General features: G+C 43.0%; 1 protein-coding gene across 2 annotated transcripts in view; it reads left to right on the top strand.

The window, feature by feature from the left end:
- Positions 1–17,091, top strand: part of cdh13 (cadherin 13, H-cadherin (heart)) — a 402,025-nt gene that overhangs the window by 350,454 nt on the left and 34,480 nt on the right. For both annotated transcript variants that reach the window (XR_003693189.1, XM_028585823.1), the window contains exon 12: positions 6,830–6,972. Coding sequence is in view for 1 of the 2 variants with exons in the window: in XM_028585823.1 (XP_028441624.1) it covers positions 6,830–6,972 (143 nt within the window). In the remaining variant the exon portion in view is untranslated. The remainder of the gene's footprint in view (positions 1–6,829; positions 6,973–17,091) is intronic.

The raw sequence follows: 17,091 nt of genomic DNA, 5'->3' as shown, positions 1-17,091 counted from the left end.
AGGTCTGTGTGGATGCAGAGACGCAGCCAGGAGTGGTGGGACTGCGTTGTGAATAGCTTCACAGAGACGCAGTTTATTCAAAACTTTCAAATGTTGAGGGCAACTTTTGATAAATTGCCTTGGTTGTTCACACTGCGACTTATTTATGGGGGCATTGAGAAACATCAGACCTGGGTCTGATTCAGGACCACATATGGAAGTGGTCTGAATCTGAATTGAAAAAATCTGATCTGGGCAAGATTTGAGTGTTCACACTACTTCTGAAGAAGCCTGACCTGGTCACTTGACCCCAAAAAAAATCAGATTTGGGCCACTTTTGCCTGCAGTCTGAACGTAGCCTTATACTTCATCACCCTGCTCCCCTTCTTTGCTCCTTTCAAAAATACTGTGGCCTCTAGAGGGCGTCGCAACTATAAATGTAAATATGAGTCGTAATTGCTGCTTATTTATGGGGGCTTTTTTGTCCTTTACGGCGGTCACTGCTCAGCTTTCATCTTCTCTCTAAATGGATTCTCACCACAGATTGCCTCTATCTTATTCTGGGTCGCCTACACATGCCTGCTATTGACACCAAAACACACAAAGATGCGCACAATCTATGCAAGCATTTTGTTCCTGATGTAAATGGATTGTGAGTGGGTGGCAAGCCTCCTTCTCTCTCCTGCTCCCAGATCCCTTTGATTTGTCTGGGAAAAACTGAGGAACAAGGCTCAGATCAGAGTTAGAAAGAGCTCATCTGTCTCTACACATCCACAGTAGCAACAGTGGAGCTCTGCTCTCAACTGTTAGCTGTCAAAATAAATCATTTACATCCTCAATATGTATTGCTTATGACTCCCTTTTTTAGTTTTATCAAGCATCATTGATGTTTACATGCACACTAACATTCCACTATTATTCCGAATATGACAATATTTCAAATTTGATTCAGTTTATTTAAACAGCATATTCTGTTTGGATATTCTGAATAAGGCCTTTTTCCGAATTTAGCATTTTCTGATTAAGATATGTGGGATATGTGAGTATTATTCAGGTTCATAGACTTATTTGGACATGCACACAGCGCATTCGGAATATGTGTCTCAATCGGGTTTACTGCATGTTTGTGGCTTACGGTCATCTCTTTGTGTTGCTATTGTTGTTGTACACAAGTTCAAGTGAGTCTGGTTGTGGTAGAGATGCACGCTCAAAAGAAAAGAAACATTTTTAAACACCATGAAAGACTTGGATATCAACAGGTCTTTGGATATGTGCACACATCGCTACGCCGACCTTTTCAAGAAGCTGGTTGAAGGAATGAAAGAGGGACGCTGTGTTCGCACAAGTCCACTACCGCTGGAAAACTTTGAAAAAAATCCTGTTTTGCACAGCTGCATGTAAACGGGAATATTAGTGGACCATTCATTTTCATTAGCTATGTATACAGCTTAGTCGGAATATTATCTTTTTTGGAATAAGGGCAAAAACCGGATTATTATGTGCATGTAAACATAGACATTTTGTGCCAGGTTTTGTAGTGTTTGTATAACATTGTTTTTTATTTTCCTTATTGAATTCTGGTGATTTTAACTACTTAAATTATTTTTTTTAACTTAAAGGTGCAGTAGGTAAGCCTCATAAAACTAACTTCCTATCATATTTGCTGAAACTGACCCTATGTTCCAGTAGAACTACATGAAGCAGGTCATTTAAAATAAAATCCGGCCCCTCTGGCACCACCTACAGTCTGTAGTGCGATTTGCAAAAATCCACAGCTCGCTGTTCAGATGCACCAATGAGGGCCAGGGGGGGTGTCTAACTGCGTGTCAATCACTGCTCATGCACACACATTCATTCTCCCTTGATCTTCACAATCCTACCTACGGCACCTTTAAAAGCAGCTTTCAATTTGACTCATAATTCAAACCAATCTTTTGTTTTGAATCAACACTGAAATCACGGCTTATGTAAAATATTTCAAAAGACCACGGTTGGTATTATATTACGTCTCTGGATCCCTGTATCAACTCTAATGAGACACCTGACAGTGCAGTCCAGGGTTGTCTGAGTCAAAGCTAAGGGCAATCCCTTACAAAAACATACGCACCTAGGCACGTGCACACACGATCCCTGACGACGGGGCTCTGATGCCAGCTATAGCAGCTCTGAGTAGTCCCTGAGGGCGTAGCTCTGCAGACCCGTGGAAAGAGCACTATAACAGCCTGCTCGCCGTAACATTGGGGTCACAGGCTGCCTCACAACACGTTCTGCCACTCAAGCAAAATCTGGACAAATCACTCTGCTGTGTTGAGAATTATTTCACAGTGCAAGCAAAATATACAGGCCCCTTTTACCTTGAGTTGTGTGTTTTACTTTTTTGCTTGCTTTTGTGTGTGCATGTTCAAAGCGGATGTGTGTATTTGCGGCTAAATGAGGGCGTATGTGATCATTGTTTGTGCGCTGTCTCATTTGCTGACTCATTTGTCTGGGCCTTCTCTGGTTTTGGAGATAACCACGTATAACCAGATATGAATATTCCTAATGGCTTTTTAATGTCTTTCTAATTTGCCCTTTAAAGGGCTCTAATGGACTGTCCCCGTGTTTGTACAGTGGATGTGACTCATTTAGTGGTTACCTTTGAGTCGGCACTAAAGCACACAGAAGCAGTACACTTTTACTGTAGGAAGGAACGCAGTAGGCTGATATTTTACTCAACGGTCTGCGTAGCTCCATTGTCTTCGGCTGTCAGTTGTGGAATATCCCACTTGTCTAAAAGAGATTCCCTGGGGTTTGCACTTTAGAGTGAATCTGTGAGTTTGTGTGGAATGGAAATTAACATCTAAAGGAACATTTAAGTGATGATTACAGGCTAGTTGTGCTGCTCTGTTGATTTCCAGACTCCAAACACTGGTTAAAGTGAACAAGTAAACAAAGGGCTTTTTCCTTGACTCTAAAATAGGTAACAAGGCATAAAATAGCAAATTGTATCTATTACAAATCACTTTTTTTGACTTGCCTTGACTTTAACACTAACACACTGGGTTTTTGAGGCCAATATCAATATTGACATTTAAGAGAAAATAATAGACAGCCAACATTTGCTTTTAACAAACATTTTTGACCCGATACATGTCTGTACGCTGAATATGAAGCCACAGTCAGCAGCTAGTTAGCTTAGCTTAGCACAGAGCCGGGGAGCAGTCTCTGTGTAAGATGATGGTTTGGATTAAATCATTCCAGAGGAAAACGAAAGAGTGTTTCCTGGGTGAAAGTTTTCGCCACGAAAAAGTGAACTCTGCTCTCCGGCTTGAAAGCGCTGTGTTTTATGTTGACACCACATTGTGCTATTTCATTTTGAGTTCATAAATAAGTGTTTTGGCATGGCTAGGCTGAGTGACACTATACCCACGGTATTAAAAGGGGGATTTAAAGGAACACGCCGACTTATTGGGACTTCAGTTTATTCACCGTAACCCCCAGAGTTAGACAAGTCCATACATACCCTTCTCATCTCCGTGCGTGTTGTAAGGCTGTCTGACGGCTCCAGCGGCATCAGGCCAGCACAGAACATGCGGGTGAATGGTTCCAGCAATCCTACTGCTCCGAATAAGTGACAAAATAACGCCAACATGTTCCTATTTACATGTTGTGATTTGTAGACAAAAACAATGTAACATGAGACACAGCCATCTTCTAACCGTAAACAAACTGGAAACTATATTCATTCTGCTACTTGGGCGGAGTGATTTGCTTTGCAGCAAGCCTGTCTGAGAATATAGTTCCCAGTTTGTTTAAGGTTAGAAGATGGCTGTGTCTCATGTTACGTTGTTTTTTGTACACGCTGTGACTCTACAAATGACAACATGTAAATAGGAACATGTTGCCGTTATTTTGTCACTTTTTTTTACAATTCGGAGCAGTAGGATTGCTGGAACCATTCACCTGCATTTTCTGCGATGGGCTGCTACCGCTGGGGCCGCCAGACAGTGTTACAGCATGCACAGAGATGAGAAAGGTATATATAAAGGTAAATTCCCAATAAGTCGGCGTGTTCCTTTAACTCTTGCATGTTTTGTTGTGCGTGATAAAAAAACATCCCCCCGCTTTTTTCACAAATCGCCCCTTGAGTACAGTCATACAGTATGTGTCCATATTAGTAGCGTATTTAACCTCGCAGCAGTGACGCTTTTGTTACAGTAGAACATATGTGTTGGCTAACAGTAGTAATCGCTGGTGGGGAAAGTGTGTGTGAGTGAGGACGAGAAGGGAAAGGTGCGAGCAGGGGTTGATTGCAAAGCCATTTCCCAAGGCTTTGTCGCGCTCTGTTAGCTGAAGAGCTCCATTTCTAAGACAATTTGTCTACTGCTGAGCACTTTGGCAAAGAGCGGCCTTGTGGTGAAGAAGCTTTGCAGTCTTGTGTGTCCATATGTGTGTTTGTGTGTGTGCCTTTTGTGCATGCACCATATGTGGGATGTGGCACAGTAGAAGACCTTGTGTGAAGGTACATGTACGCGCTTGTACACGTGTGTGCACATTTCTGTACGTACATAGAAAAGTAGCGCAAGAGAGCTCTTAAATCAATCACGTGTGACATTGACACAGATGCAAGCCCTTTCCAATCACCATGTACCAGCCATCAGTGGTTGGCTGAGTGGCCACATTAGCAGGGTCGTGATCCGCTCCTCGCCTCCATTTCGAGGAGATGCCGGCTTGGCCGTTTGCCCGCGAGATTTTTGGAGAGGTCGTCCATCATCTTTAAATCTCAGCCCTGCAGGAGCTGCTGCTGCTGCAGTCGCCTGTATATGCATGCGCACAGGGGTAGAGCATGTGCACAGGAAGTCACTCTGGGTCCATTTTCACACCGTTTTTCTTCTTCGCTCAGCACCTTTATCACAGATTATTATTATAACCGACTAGGGATGTACACCTCCGGTCTGAGGCCGATGCCGTATATGCATCTCGATGCATTGCCAACGATCAGTTACATTAAAGATACATGTCGTCGCTGTCGGGCAGAAACCTTGTATCTCCATATTTTTCTTCTTTTTTTTTTCAGAAATCAATCAACGGTACTGGTCACCCTTTACGTCCGTCTGTGGGTTTAACAAATATTTAATCAATGACGAGGCCATTTCGTCTGACTTTGTCTGAGGTAAAAACTTCACCACAATGTTTTAATAATAGACTTTTTTTGTTTCTTGAATGTCCAAAACAAGGGTTTTGGACATACAAGGTTTTCACCCGACAGGGACGATACGCAGCAACTACCGATACGTTTCAATACGATTCACCCTCTATTACAACGTGCGATTCAACACAATGCGATTCGATGCGATATGGCGCGATGCAAAAGAGTGACGCTATATATGCAAGTTAATGTGAGTTTAATTTGTATTTCCTAACCAAAACATAAATGGAATCAAAGTGCCGTTTTTTAACTTTACATTTGTTAATGTCTACTGCAAGTCAGTAAGCAAGCAGCCCGTTAATGGTGTTTCTTTCTGTAAAACCACTGAGACCTTTCAGAAACAGGCCTTTTCACAAGTCCTTTGCAGTGTTCTGTTCTCTGTCTGTCTCCAGCTTACAGTACGGTATACTTTTCTAAACCTCACGCAATTAACACTTCAAAGATGCTCAGGATTAACAGCGACAATGAAGCATGGTTACCTGACGTGCCAGATGGTCTGTTACACAGAGCGATTTGAGAAGCCGTAATTGGAAGCTATTTGGAAAAAAAGGGCAGGCACTTTCAAATAAATACCTGGCAGGTGACTGAATTAACCATCTGTCTGTCAAACATATTTAGAAAAGACTTCAGTGCCGTTCTTTGCTTCTTATTTCAATGAAGAAATACTCTCCGGTTCCGATATGACTAATGCTATCGTGGCATCTACGCTGACCTCTTTAGGAGTCACCGCTGTTACACACACACACACACACACACACCTGACCCACGGCCATCCATTTCATTATTTCAACAAATTCTTACTGTACACAGTGTAAAAGAATATGTTAAAGACATTTAGTCCTAGAACTTAAAGCTTTCGTGAGTAACTTTTTGATATTATTAAGCGTCCGTTACAATCAAGCCATTGCCAAATGAGTTGCTACAAAGCTAATTAAGACTATCAGCTCCACACAACTCTCTCTGGATTTCTCAGTTGGGCTATGTTCAGAAGATTGTGGCGTCCGGCGACTTTCCCTCGAGTGAAGATAATGACCTCTTCTGAAGAGTCCAGCATGTTTTTGCGTTATCACGTAGGCTTGTGTTATGTGGACGCGCCGACACTTTTGTTGTCATTACTTCGAGTTCCTCATGGGGGGGGGAGACAGAAACTACGCACTATAGCTTTAATGCGCTATCTCTCAGCTCAGCTTGGGACACGCACACATACAGGTGCATTATCACGCATGAAAAAACACTTAATTAACAAAAAGAAATAAACTATGTTTTAAATTGTTAGCTGCTCTTGTTGCTCAAATGTCCAACGTTAACAAAACACAATTATTGCTTATGATTTATACATATTTAATGTATATTTGTCTTGAGCAATAGCTTTTATTCACTTAAGCACCCAGATTTAAAATGCCATAATGTTTTTAAAGCTGGTGTCGGGAAGTAAGTGGAGTTGTACACTGCACGGGACAAATATGGAGTATTCAAATGCCTGTCTCGTCTGTTGTCGGATCTACAGAGCTGTCTGTCTGTCTGTCTGTCTGTGAGATGCAAAGATAATCATAAAGGACCAGAATTAACTGAAAAGACAACTTTTATGCAAGAAATGGTTGGTGTTCTGGTGCTTATGTGGCCACAGCTTCTTACTTATCTTATTTCCTTTTTTTTGTCCAGGTATGCTGTTCTGCGAGACCCAGCCGGCTGGCTGAGTGTGAGCCCAGTCACGGGAACTGTCAACACTTCGGCCTTGCTGGACCGCGAGTCCCCTTACGTCCATGACAATAAATACACAGCTGTCTTCATCGCCACAGATAACGGTGAGTTGCACATAGCCCACTGTATGAAAATGATAAAGGACAATTGGACATAAACAGTATTTGATGTATTATATATACTGTAGACAAATACATGTAATAATACATCAGTAATTGGTAGCTAGTAGATAAAAGGCTTTTGGAATGTTCTAAATTGGTTCCTGGTAGATATTTCCCAAGAAACAACTATTTGATGCACAAAAAGAGACAAAGCTTAGTTTGGAACAAATCAATGAAGAATTGGATTGTGAGCACAGATAGCGGCAGCCCTGGTGGATAAAGAGCACAGCATCGAGAAACTTCATCAGAAAATCAAAGAAAAGCGATGTCAAATTCCGTCTTACACTGTTTAATTAAAAGTGTGAAACCACCACAGCACCAAACATGTCATCGCAATATATGTTCACTCTAACTATACCATTTAAATAAGCTATGTTTAGATGGTAAATGTGTTTACGGGGTGTTATTGTGTTAGAGATTTTTCTTTATGCAGTGGCAGCGAGCCAACAACACCTCCCTCTATGGATTTATTCTTACTAAGAATTCCTCCCGGGAGATGAGTATCGGTTCAGAATCCTTGCAGCAAACATGAAAAAGTACAAACAAAGCCTGCCTTTGCATATAAGTACATTTTACTCTTGAAAGGGCTCACCCTGTCGGTTCGTTTCACATGGCCACAGTGGAACTGTCGTCATCCCGTGGTGAGAACGGGACCGTCCCGAGTGGCTCTGCTTTCTAGCGGACCATATGGCCGGTCAGTGGAGCTGCAGCTCTGAGACTCTCCAAGGCACAGATGAAAGTGTGGAGAGCCCCGGCGCTTCTCTGCTTTTTTCCTCTCTCTCTTCTCTCTTCCTGTGTTTTGCGGCCTCTTTGTCCCTCTCTTTCACTGTCTCTTTCCCTCTCCCTATCAATCTATCTGGTCTCCCGTGCTCAGGGAGATTCTGACAGATCCATTAGAGGAACTGAGAGATTCTATTAGTTGGCAGCAGAATAGCACTGTTGTGCTGGGGGAATTCGGCAGCCTTAGAAAGATGAGCGTTGAAAGAGGAGTAATGATGGGGTGGGAGGAGAAGGTGGAGGAGGTGTAAGGGTCAGAGGAAGGAGAGAAAGGAAGGGACATAAGAGGAGATAACAGGAAAAAGATATACAGCCAGTGAAGTGGGTTAGGAAGAGGTAGAGATGAAGAGAAATGGTGAAGATTATGAGTGGACAGGGCAGGGAGTAAGATTAGTTTTGGAGCCAGCGTGAGAAGAATACGTCGTCTGGAAACCATGAATGTCTGAACCGAATTTTGTGCCAATCCATTTAGTTCTTAGGTGTTGAGCTTTTTCACTGGATATGTGAGACTTTGACCAGCAATGGATTTAAAAAAATAAAAATCAGGGGATCATCAAAGTCAGTAGGATTCATCTATAGGGGACCGTAAGTATCGGAGTATGTTGAGATATTTCAGATTTGCCCAAAGTGGTGGACCGACCAACCGACATTGCCTTCCCTTGAGCCAAACCTTAAAATTCAAACTGCATTTCGTCAGTTTTATGTCTAACATGTAAAGAGTGATAGATTAGATGAACCTGCGTCCACTCTGCTCCTAGGCCACTACTCTACACAGATACACAAGGAGAACCATAAAAGCTACTGCACCCGGACCTTTAACAACCTACTGAAGTGATGCCTGCTTGCGTGTGTGCAGTGTGTGTGTGTGTGTGTGTGTGTGTGTGTGCACATAGTTGAAATGTGAGCATAATATTGATATCTGCTTGACCCCTGGCAACTCTTTTGCTGCACGCTCCGTCATTGACAGGACAAATTTGCTCCTTCCCTACAGCGATCTGCTCAATGATTGCATGACAACCCACCTACATGTAGACTCCCAACAGGATATCGATTGACCCTTACATCTTCATCGTTATCTTTACGTGGAGCCCTCAGATGAATCTACCCTGCACTGGAGAGGAGGAGGGTGAGAGGAGAAATAGACTTGTGTCAAACACAAAGAGAGGAGGTTAAAGCAGAGGCATACAGTATATATATATATATATATATATATATATATATATATATATATATATGAGAGGTGCCTGTACTGAAAAGGCAATTGGTAAAACGTATTCTGGAATAGGAGAAAAATTGACTGAAAGAACAACACATTCTCACTCCCAGCACGTCAAAAAGCAACGCTTGGTCAAGTGTGTGGGGCTTCCCTTTTGCCGTCATTTTAGACGCCCTTGGTCAAGAGTCTTGGAATCACTTTTTGAAGCTCGCTCGCCCATTTCTCAACATGCAGGGTTGAAGGGTTAAAATTTAAAGTTAAAATAATTTGCTGTTAAAATAACAATGAAATGCTGCGCTATTGACTTTAGACCAGGTTCACTTCCCACTGCCTCAAGATAGCAATATGCCCAGAATTCACCTGAACACACCTCCCTGTAAGATCAGCACGCCCATGGTGCATTTGCTATTTAAACGACGCGGGTGCTGAACGGGAAATTGACAACTACATCGGTCTTAAACTAGCAAAGACACTGGCGTCGGGCTTTGCGTTGCGTTGCGCCCGGTGCAAGACAGGGCCCCTACTCTTGTTGTGTGTTACTGAATGTAACTGAAGGGGGGAGAGTTATTTCTCCAGTTTAATCTGATTTGACTCGTGTGCTAGCTTGAAATGGGATGTATACTCTCAGTACATGATTTGCATGGTTAGCAACAGATTGACTGTAGCTCCTGGTTAACAGCATGAGGGCAGATCAGCTGGAGGAGGCCTTCGGGCCGCAACAGAAGGTGAACGATGGAGCAAACGCACTATAAGGAAGTCGGGATCCAGGGATCCAGGAAGAGATGCTAAGATGGTAGACAGAAATAGAAAAAACAAAAACAGAAGAGAAGACGAGAACACAGGATCTGGGGGTTTAATGAGGTAGTGAACTAACGATAACGTTGATGTCTAGGTCAGGGGTCATCTCAGCTGGAGAATTTTCAGCAGCGAGCCATTAGTCTGGAGGTTACACTCTGTTGCCATGGCAATCAACTGCACTTGCAGGAGTGGCAGACGGAGCCATTTGTCACTCAATGATGTGTGAAGTTGTAGACTTGAATACATTCGTGGCTGTCACTGCACGTGCACGTGCGAGTGTAAATGTCTCTGTTTATTTGCATGCTCTGGCGCTCACCTTTATCCTTGCATCTGTATTTGTGCACCTTGTCTCCGTCCTCCGATCGTGTCTTTCTGTTTCTGAGTTAATGACTGAAAAGCCGCAACCCAGTTTGGCCTGGGCAGAAGCTCCTGGCAGGCCGGCGGAGCGGCGCGATATTGTTTGAGGAGAATATTGTTCCAACCTGAGCAGAGGGCTTGACGGGCTGTTTATATAAACTCTCATCAGCGGCTGCTGGTTTTTGCACGCCAACAAATTCTCTTCTGCTCTCTGATTCCCCGCCGGGACACCAGCTGTTGCCGCATCTTACCCCCTTCTCCTTCCGTCACATTCTGTTTTTTTTTTTTTTTTTCATATTCTGTGGCGGCGGATCTCTGTGTTTGTGCGTGGGTCATTTGAAGTTGTGTGTTCATCCTGGATTTGAATGTCTTTGTCCTGGTGCATACATGCCGTGCCCCCCCTGCCCCTGTGTATCCACTCGCTGCTGTGTGTTGTGGTTCAACGTTTTCTCCTGCTCCTCATTTAAATGTTAAAACCGCCTCCTGGTGGGAGCCATTTGTCATTGGGAGGCATGAATACATTATCAAAGCCCCAGTCGTGTGAAACATGGAGGCGCACACACACGTGCATACTCACGCACACACAAACACAGGCAGTCTTCAGTGTCAGCTGACACCGAACCTCTTATTAAAAACTCTTAAGTTATGCACAGTAAAGATGAGCACCGTTTGATTTGAACACATGGACGTAGGGAGGAGAGTCCTCCATTTAGAACTTAGGGTGTGTGTGTGTGTGTGTGTGTGTGTGTGTGTGTGTGTGTGTGTGTGTGTGTGTGTGTGTGTGTGTGTGTGTGTGTGTGCGCGCGCGCGTCTATCTGTATAACAGTGAGATAACCTCAACACAGTCAAAGAGAGCTTTGTTAATTACAGGAATATTAAGTATTACACACACATACACACTCTGAGACTGAGCAGTGTGATAAGTCTCAGCATTCATCACAGTCAGATCACATCCCCTCTGGCTTAAATCAAAAGGCAAGAGAAGAGAGGGGAAGCTGAATTCTAATGGTTCACAGAAAAAAAATTACAATGGATGTAATTCGTGTGTGTGTACGCTTCTACACGTGTCCTTCTTCGTGTACGATGTCTGCCACTGTGCTGCCTCATTGCCACGCTAAGTGCTGGGAACCAGTGTGCCGCTCATTGTCATAATAGGCTGGGTAATTTTCCTGTTTCAGGCCAGCCCAGATACAATGGCGTCTCTGCTCGGTGTCTGTCATGTCAGAAGCACACAGCGAGGCAGCCTGGCAGGCTAAATGCAAATAGATAGCCTCACGTTGTGTCTTTAGCCAGCTGTGATCAGGCTGCCTCAAACTACAGCGGGGACATAATAAAGCATGATGAGCCAGTGTGTCAGCCCAGTGTGCTGAAATCCTCAGGCCAAGAATATAGAATAGAATAGAAATGAATAGTCTGTTACATTTTTGAAGATGGCTGTCAGTGTTTATAGATAGATTAGTATTTTACTTCTCCACCTCTGGCTTTTAAATGTCTAATACAACTCCACTAAACCCTGACTTAGCTATCGATGAACCAGTGTTTGATTATTGGGAATTTGAGACGCAGTAAATGCTAGAAATCAGCCTGGACGGCCCTCTATAACTTTCAAAAGAATCCATTGTGCTGGAGACAAGAGAGCATGGGCTAAAGAGCAGGCTCTGTCTAATAGAATGGAAGATAGGTATAGTAACGGGAAGCTCAGTGTCGAGGAGACAAAAAAAGAAACATGGAAGAAAATGAGACCAGCTCAAGGTAGGGAGAAAAGTGAAATGTGAAAATTAAAAAATGACATGACAAAGAAATGATTTTTTTTTTTTTAAGATTATTTTTTTGGGCATTTTAGGCCTTTATTTCCATAGAACAGATGAAGACATGAAAGGGGATAGAGAGAGAGGGAATGACATGCAGGAAAGGGCTGCAGGTTGGAGTCAAACCCGCGGCCGCTGCGTCAAGGAGTAAACCTCTATATATGGGCGCCTGCTCTACCAACTGAGCTAACCCGGCCACGTGAAATGATTTTCCTTAGTACGATCGAAGGCTTTGCCAGACTGCATTTGACCAAAACAGGGTTATATGAATCCTGGATGTGTTTACTCACCTCTTTCTTGTCTTCATAAAGGGATTGACAAGAGAGTGATATATATATATCACTCTCTTGTCAATCCCTTTATGAAGACAGCCACGGAGACAAGCAGGTTAACTACCTTACTGAGATGTGTTCCTGCCCAGCCAATCAATTCTGACCCTGTGTAGCAGTAAGCAGGGGTGACGCCAGCGTGAGGGTTAGGGAATCAAGGCATCTTGACCCAGGATAATGGCAGTGTAATGGGATATGCTCTGGAAAGCGCAGAAGATCACAGCTCGACTCTGTCTTGCCTTCTGTTGCCTCCCCTGAGTTGCTGCGCTGCCTCAGTAACTCCAAATACACACTGTGTCTCTCTCACCCTGACTGCCTCTCGCTTTCATGCCTCGGTTTGTAGCGGAAGCTCTTGGTGAAGTCGCCACCTTGTGAACAGGCTCACGTCACGTCTGTGATTAAAGAGTACCTTTGTTCAGCTCTGCCAGGGAAGAAATGTCTCTCTCTCTCTGTCGTTGGCTGTTATCAGGCCCTGCCTCTCTCTTGTGTCCTTGGAATTGATTCATCCAAAGATCAGAAGTTAGCCTGGCACGCTAAAACAAGCACTCAGCAAGAGAGACTCTGTCTCTGTCTGAGTGCAGTGATGCCAGGATACCTTTTTTTTGTGAAATAGTGAAACTACAGGTAATGTGGAAAGTGAGTATATTGGAGGTATGATTAGCTTTGGCTGTAGTTTTAATGACAGGGATCCAAATGAAATGAGATGAGTGGGTAGTAGAGATGGAGAGGGATAGATAATGAAAGATGAAGTCAGATGATGGAATCAGGCAAACACGGCTGATGAAGGATTTCTTTCAATTTATTCAGATGTATGTAATTAGACCATTAGAAATCTGTCAGAGGCTTAGTTCCTGATGAAGAGTTGAAGGCACCAGCTGTGTGTGTGTGTGTGTGTGTGTGTGTGTGTGTGTGTGTGTGTGTGTGTGTGTGTGTGTGTGTGTGTGTGTTTATATATGCTGGCTGTATGTGTGGTGTGCTGTGTGTTGTGCAGGGGTTGGAGGGTGTTTTAATTACGCAGCCTCGCAATTTCCTAGTTGCTGTAAAGCCCACCTCAATTACTACCTTTCACTTTAGAATTGGCACAAAATTACACACATGAATGGGACATAAGTATCATAGTAAGTTGATCATCCTTGATTTGGTAGTACTTAGATACTTTGAGGTCCGGGTTGCTTCTGTTGTATAAAAGAAATCCCAAATTTTATCCAACATTTTATTTTGTATACAGACATTTCAGGAACTTTATAGTGAACTATTAAAGCATCACCAAAGATTATTTTGCACCTTAGAATAATGTTTCCAAAATAGTTTCAGTGGTTCATCAACTGGTAACAGGGTGAGCGGCACGTCTGCATTTGTTTTGCGGCCCTCTATTGGCTTTAACCGCACCGTGCAAGTTTGCCAGATCGGGTAGCGGATCTGTAGTTTGAATGTGAACGGTAATGGACAATTCCGCTTCCAACCTGTAGGGGGGGCCGAAGAGGAAAAGTGCTTTGGTGTTTGCCAAGCAAAGGTGTTTTTCTTTAATCACCCTGGCTGTTTAGACCTCTGCTCAGGTTAAGGCTGGGTGGAGCTCTGTTGGGATTTACTACATGATGTCACCAAAGTCAATGTACCAATAACTGTCAAGGCTCATGCTCGTAGGCTAAAACAGCCAATGGACTCAAGTGCCCGAGTCATAGGCATGCAGGTTCACTTAAAAACCAAGTTTAATGATTTCCAAATTTCTAAGTTCTGGAGATCTGAGATCCAAACAGGCAAAGCCAAGGATCCAAAGGCCCCATTAACACCTGGTATTGTATGTGAATCATTATCTGGCTGTCGGACTTCAACAAACTAGGATGCCAAGGAAAGCGGTATGGCAATGTTGGTCTTTCAGTCAGTTGGTTGCCAATGCCAGGTGTAAATGTGGTCACAAAGGCAGCCATATTGTTTTGGCCTTTTTCACAGCAGACTGAGTACATCCCAATTTCCTTATTTGATCGCACCTTGCATAATGAAGAACGTTCTGATTCTCTACGGAGCGAGGAGGAATCCTGGAATAGACGAGCGGGAACGAACAACCCTGTTTTGGAAATTTGTTAGCGATTGGACACTGCAGCTGATCAGACTGCTCTGAAACCACATCACAACATCGCCACAGTTTTAAATGGAAGTGGACAGACAAATAATAGAACCAACTCATGAGTATTATTTCTCTTTTAATAATATAGATTTTGCTATAGATTGTATTTGTTTTTTTGATTCACCATCTAGTTAAAAAATAGTGGATCAGCGTTAACAGCAGTGAAGTCCATTTACACACTGGTTTGACACTGGTCTGTGCAACAGTATAAATACAAATGTTTTTTTTTATTATTTGGACAGTGTAGTATGTGCAAAATACAAACTCTAAACCATCAAACGTCGATACAGAGCTGATAAAGCCGGTCAACAACTAATCCAGCTGTGCTGTGGTTATCAGAAATGGCTTTCACTTGGGATGATGGTTCAAAAGAAAGGACATCTCATTTCTCTAAAAGCTTTTTTTTATTATTCGATTCCTTCTTCAGACGACAGTAAGGGGAAACTTGGATGCCATTAAGGGAATTGTGATGTATCCAGCACCACTTGCGATAGTAGGGAAAGCACAGCTGTCACTAATAACATAACTTATAACATAATAACAACTTGAATTGCCCCAGTAAACCATGAAAGTGAGAAAGTGGGCTAGTATGCGCAACACCAGGACCCTGAAACCAAAGCAGCTCAATGGAATTCAGCCATCATTCATCTTTATCGTTTACACGTGTGCTTTGTCTTTCAATTTGTCTTGATGTGTGCTGTGAAAAAGGCCTATAGACAATCTGGGAATGGGGAGCAGGTGTAGGCAGGGGGAGAACAGGTGCCTGTATAGGGCCTTTCATTATTTTTGAATGTGTAACTAATCTTTGGTTTATTGCTATTTGCACAGCAACACGGCTAAACTGTAGTAGCCTGACGTGGTCATACTCAGATTCTAGTCAGAATATGAGTCTGGGGGCGACCTCTAGCTCACCCAGTAAGAGCGTTCGCCCCATGTTGGCTGAGTCTTGCAGCGGCGCAGGGTTTGAATCAGCCCTTGGCTGCGTGTCATCCCTTTCAAATATAAAGGGAAAAGCCCCAAAAAATAATCTTTAAAAAGAATATGAGTCTGATACTGCTCCATTGGGCTGTGATTTTGGGGCGTGTTTCAACCGAACCAGGAAAGAAAATGCCTCTTCACCCAATTGGATAGACCTACAACCAATCAGAGCCACGGAGTATGTGACGTATGATGGCGAAAACATATTTCCGATGCCACAATCGCGGTTCCCTGTTCCTCTTTTAAAATGAATGCACTGTCGATATCTTCTATAACAGACGCGATGGCGGAATCTGATTAAGTTACTGTTGATCATCTGTCCATCATCGTATAAAGCCCGCCCTGACAATTTGATTGGTCCGAACAGCTCTGGTTGGACGGATCAAGTCCAGACCAAACTTCCCGACCCCAAATGTTGTGGGCGGGGGCTAAGTTCGGCTGGCATCCAGGCTAGTTAAGTAGTGTGAGTTTAACAAACTTACTAAAGGTTACTTTGGTCCAACATGCAATCATAGTAAAAATCCTGAAGCAAGTTTTTACTCTGGAAGTGGACCAAAACAAGAAATCTCCCAAGGAGGAATATTTTGGTGTTTAATTAGTTCGAAAAGAGCTTGCCGTGTAAGCCTCCTACCCCCCCTAGCAACTGATAACCCAAACTCTATTCTGAAAGTAATTTGCCAGACTAGCAGCGATGCACCTGTCCCCAGCACCACTTCTCTCCCCGAAGTCATCTCTCTTAATGACTTGTGCCTATTGTAATTGGCTCTGGCTGGTTTCATTTACAGTTCTGATCAGCCAATCAGATTAGCAGGGTGTCGTGATAGTGTTTGCGGAAGCCCTGAGGAGACTGATGAGTGATGGCTCAGAATGAAGTGGGTTATCTGAAGGGAGTTTTAACAAGGTCGGGGACTCATACAGTGGCAAGACAGATAGAAGGGAACTGGAAAACACAAAACCAGATAGGAACGGCTTTCTTCGGCATGACAGAGAGCGCACGGGATGGAAGTAGCTGCTCTTTCCAGGAAATGCACTAACTAGAGGAAAGTGAAGTGGCATGTGCGACTCTGGTTTGATTGTAAATGCTGACATTGCCATTAAAATACATTTACAATCCATAAAGTATCAGGAGTTTTTGTCACTTTGTAATTTATTGTAATCCAAATTTTATCCCTTTCGTAGTTTGTTTCTTTTAACTGGACTATAACCTGATACGGATTTAACACCATTTGGACTGAAAGAGGGAAGAAAACGTGAATAAATCTCTTAAAATACACTTATCTTGTGAATTTTCATCAATATTTGAGTGATCAATATTCAAAGCTAAACCAGTCTCCAGTGAATTTCATGTCAGATCCACAAGGGCTTTGTAATGTTTATCTTCGTGCAAGTTGTTTCATTTTCTTTAAGATTAAAGTTGTGCTAAAATTAACCAAACACAATTTTTCAAATGATTCCTATCTTTCTTATTTTGCTTCTAAGGGGGAAAAAACAACATATATCTTACAAGATAGAGAGAAAACAAGATATTTTAGAATGCTTCCATAGAATTTCACATTAAAGAACATAAAAGAATCCCTGGCACGTTTAGTTCTTAACGTAGGTAGCCTAAAACAGCGACCTGAGGGGAGCAGGTTCACCTCCCCAAAGAGTGGGTAATCAGGGCAGTTTAAAATT

This window comes from Perca flavescens, chromosome 8 (assembly GCF_004354835.1).
Source record: "Perca flavescens isolate YP-PL-M2 chromosome 8, PFLA_1.0, whole genome shotgun sequence".
NCBI lineage: Eukaryota > Metazoa > Chordata > Actinopteri > Perciformes > Percidae > Perca > Perca flavescens.
Note: the sequence above shows the minus strand (reverse complement) of the source record. Positions and strands in the feature narration are given on the sequence as shown.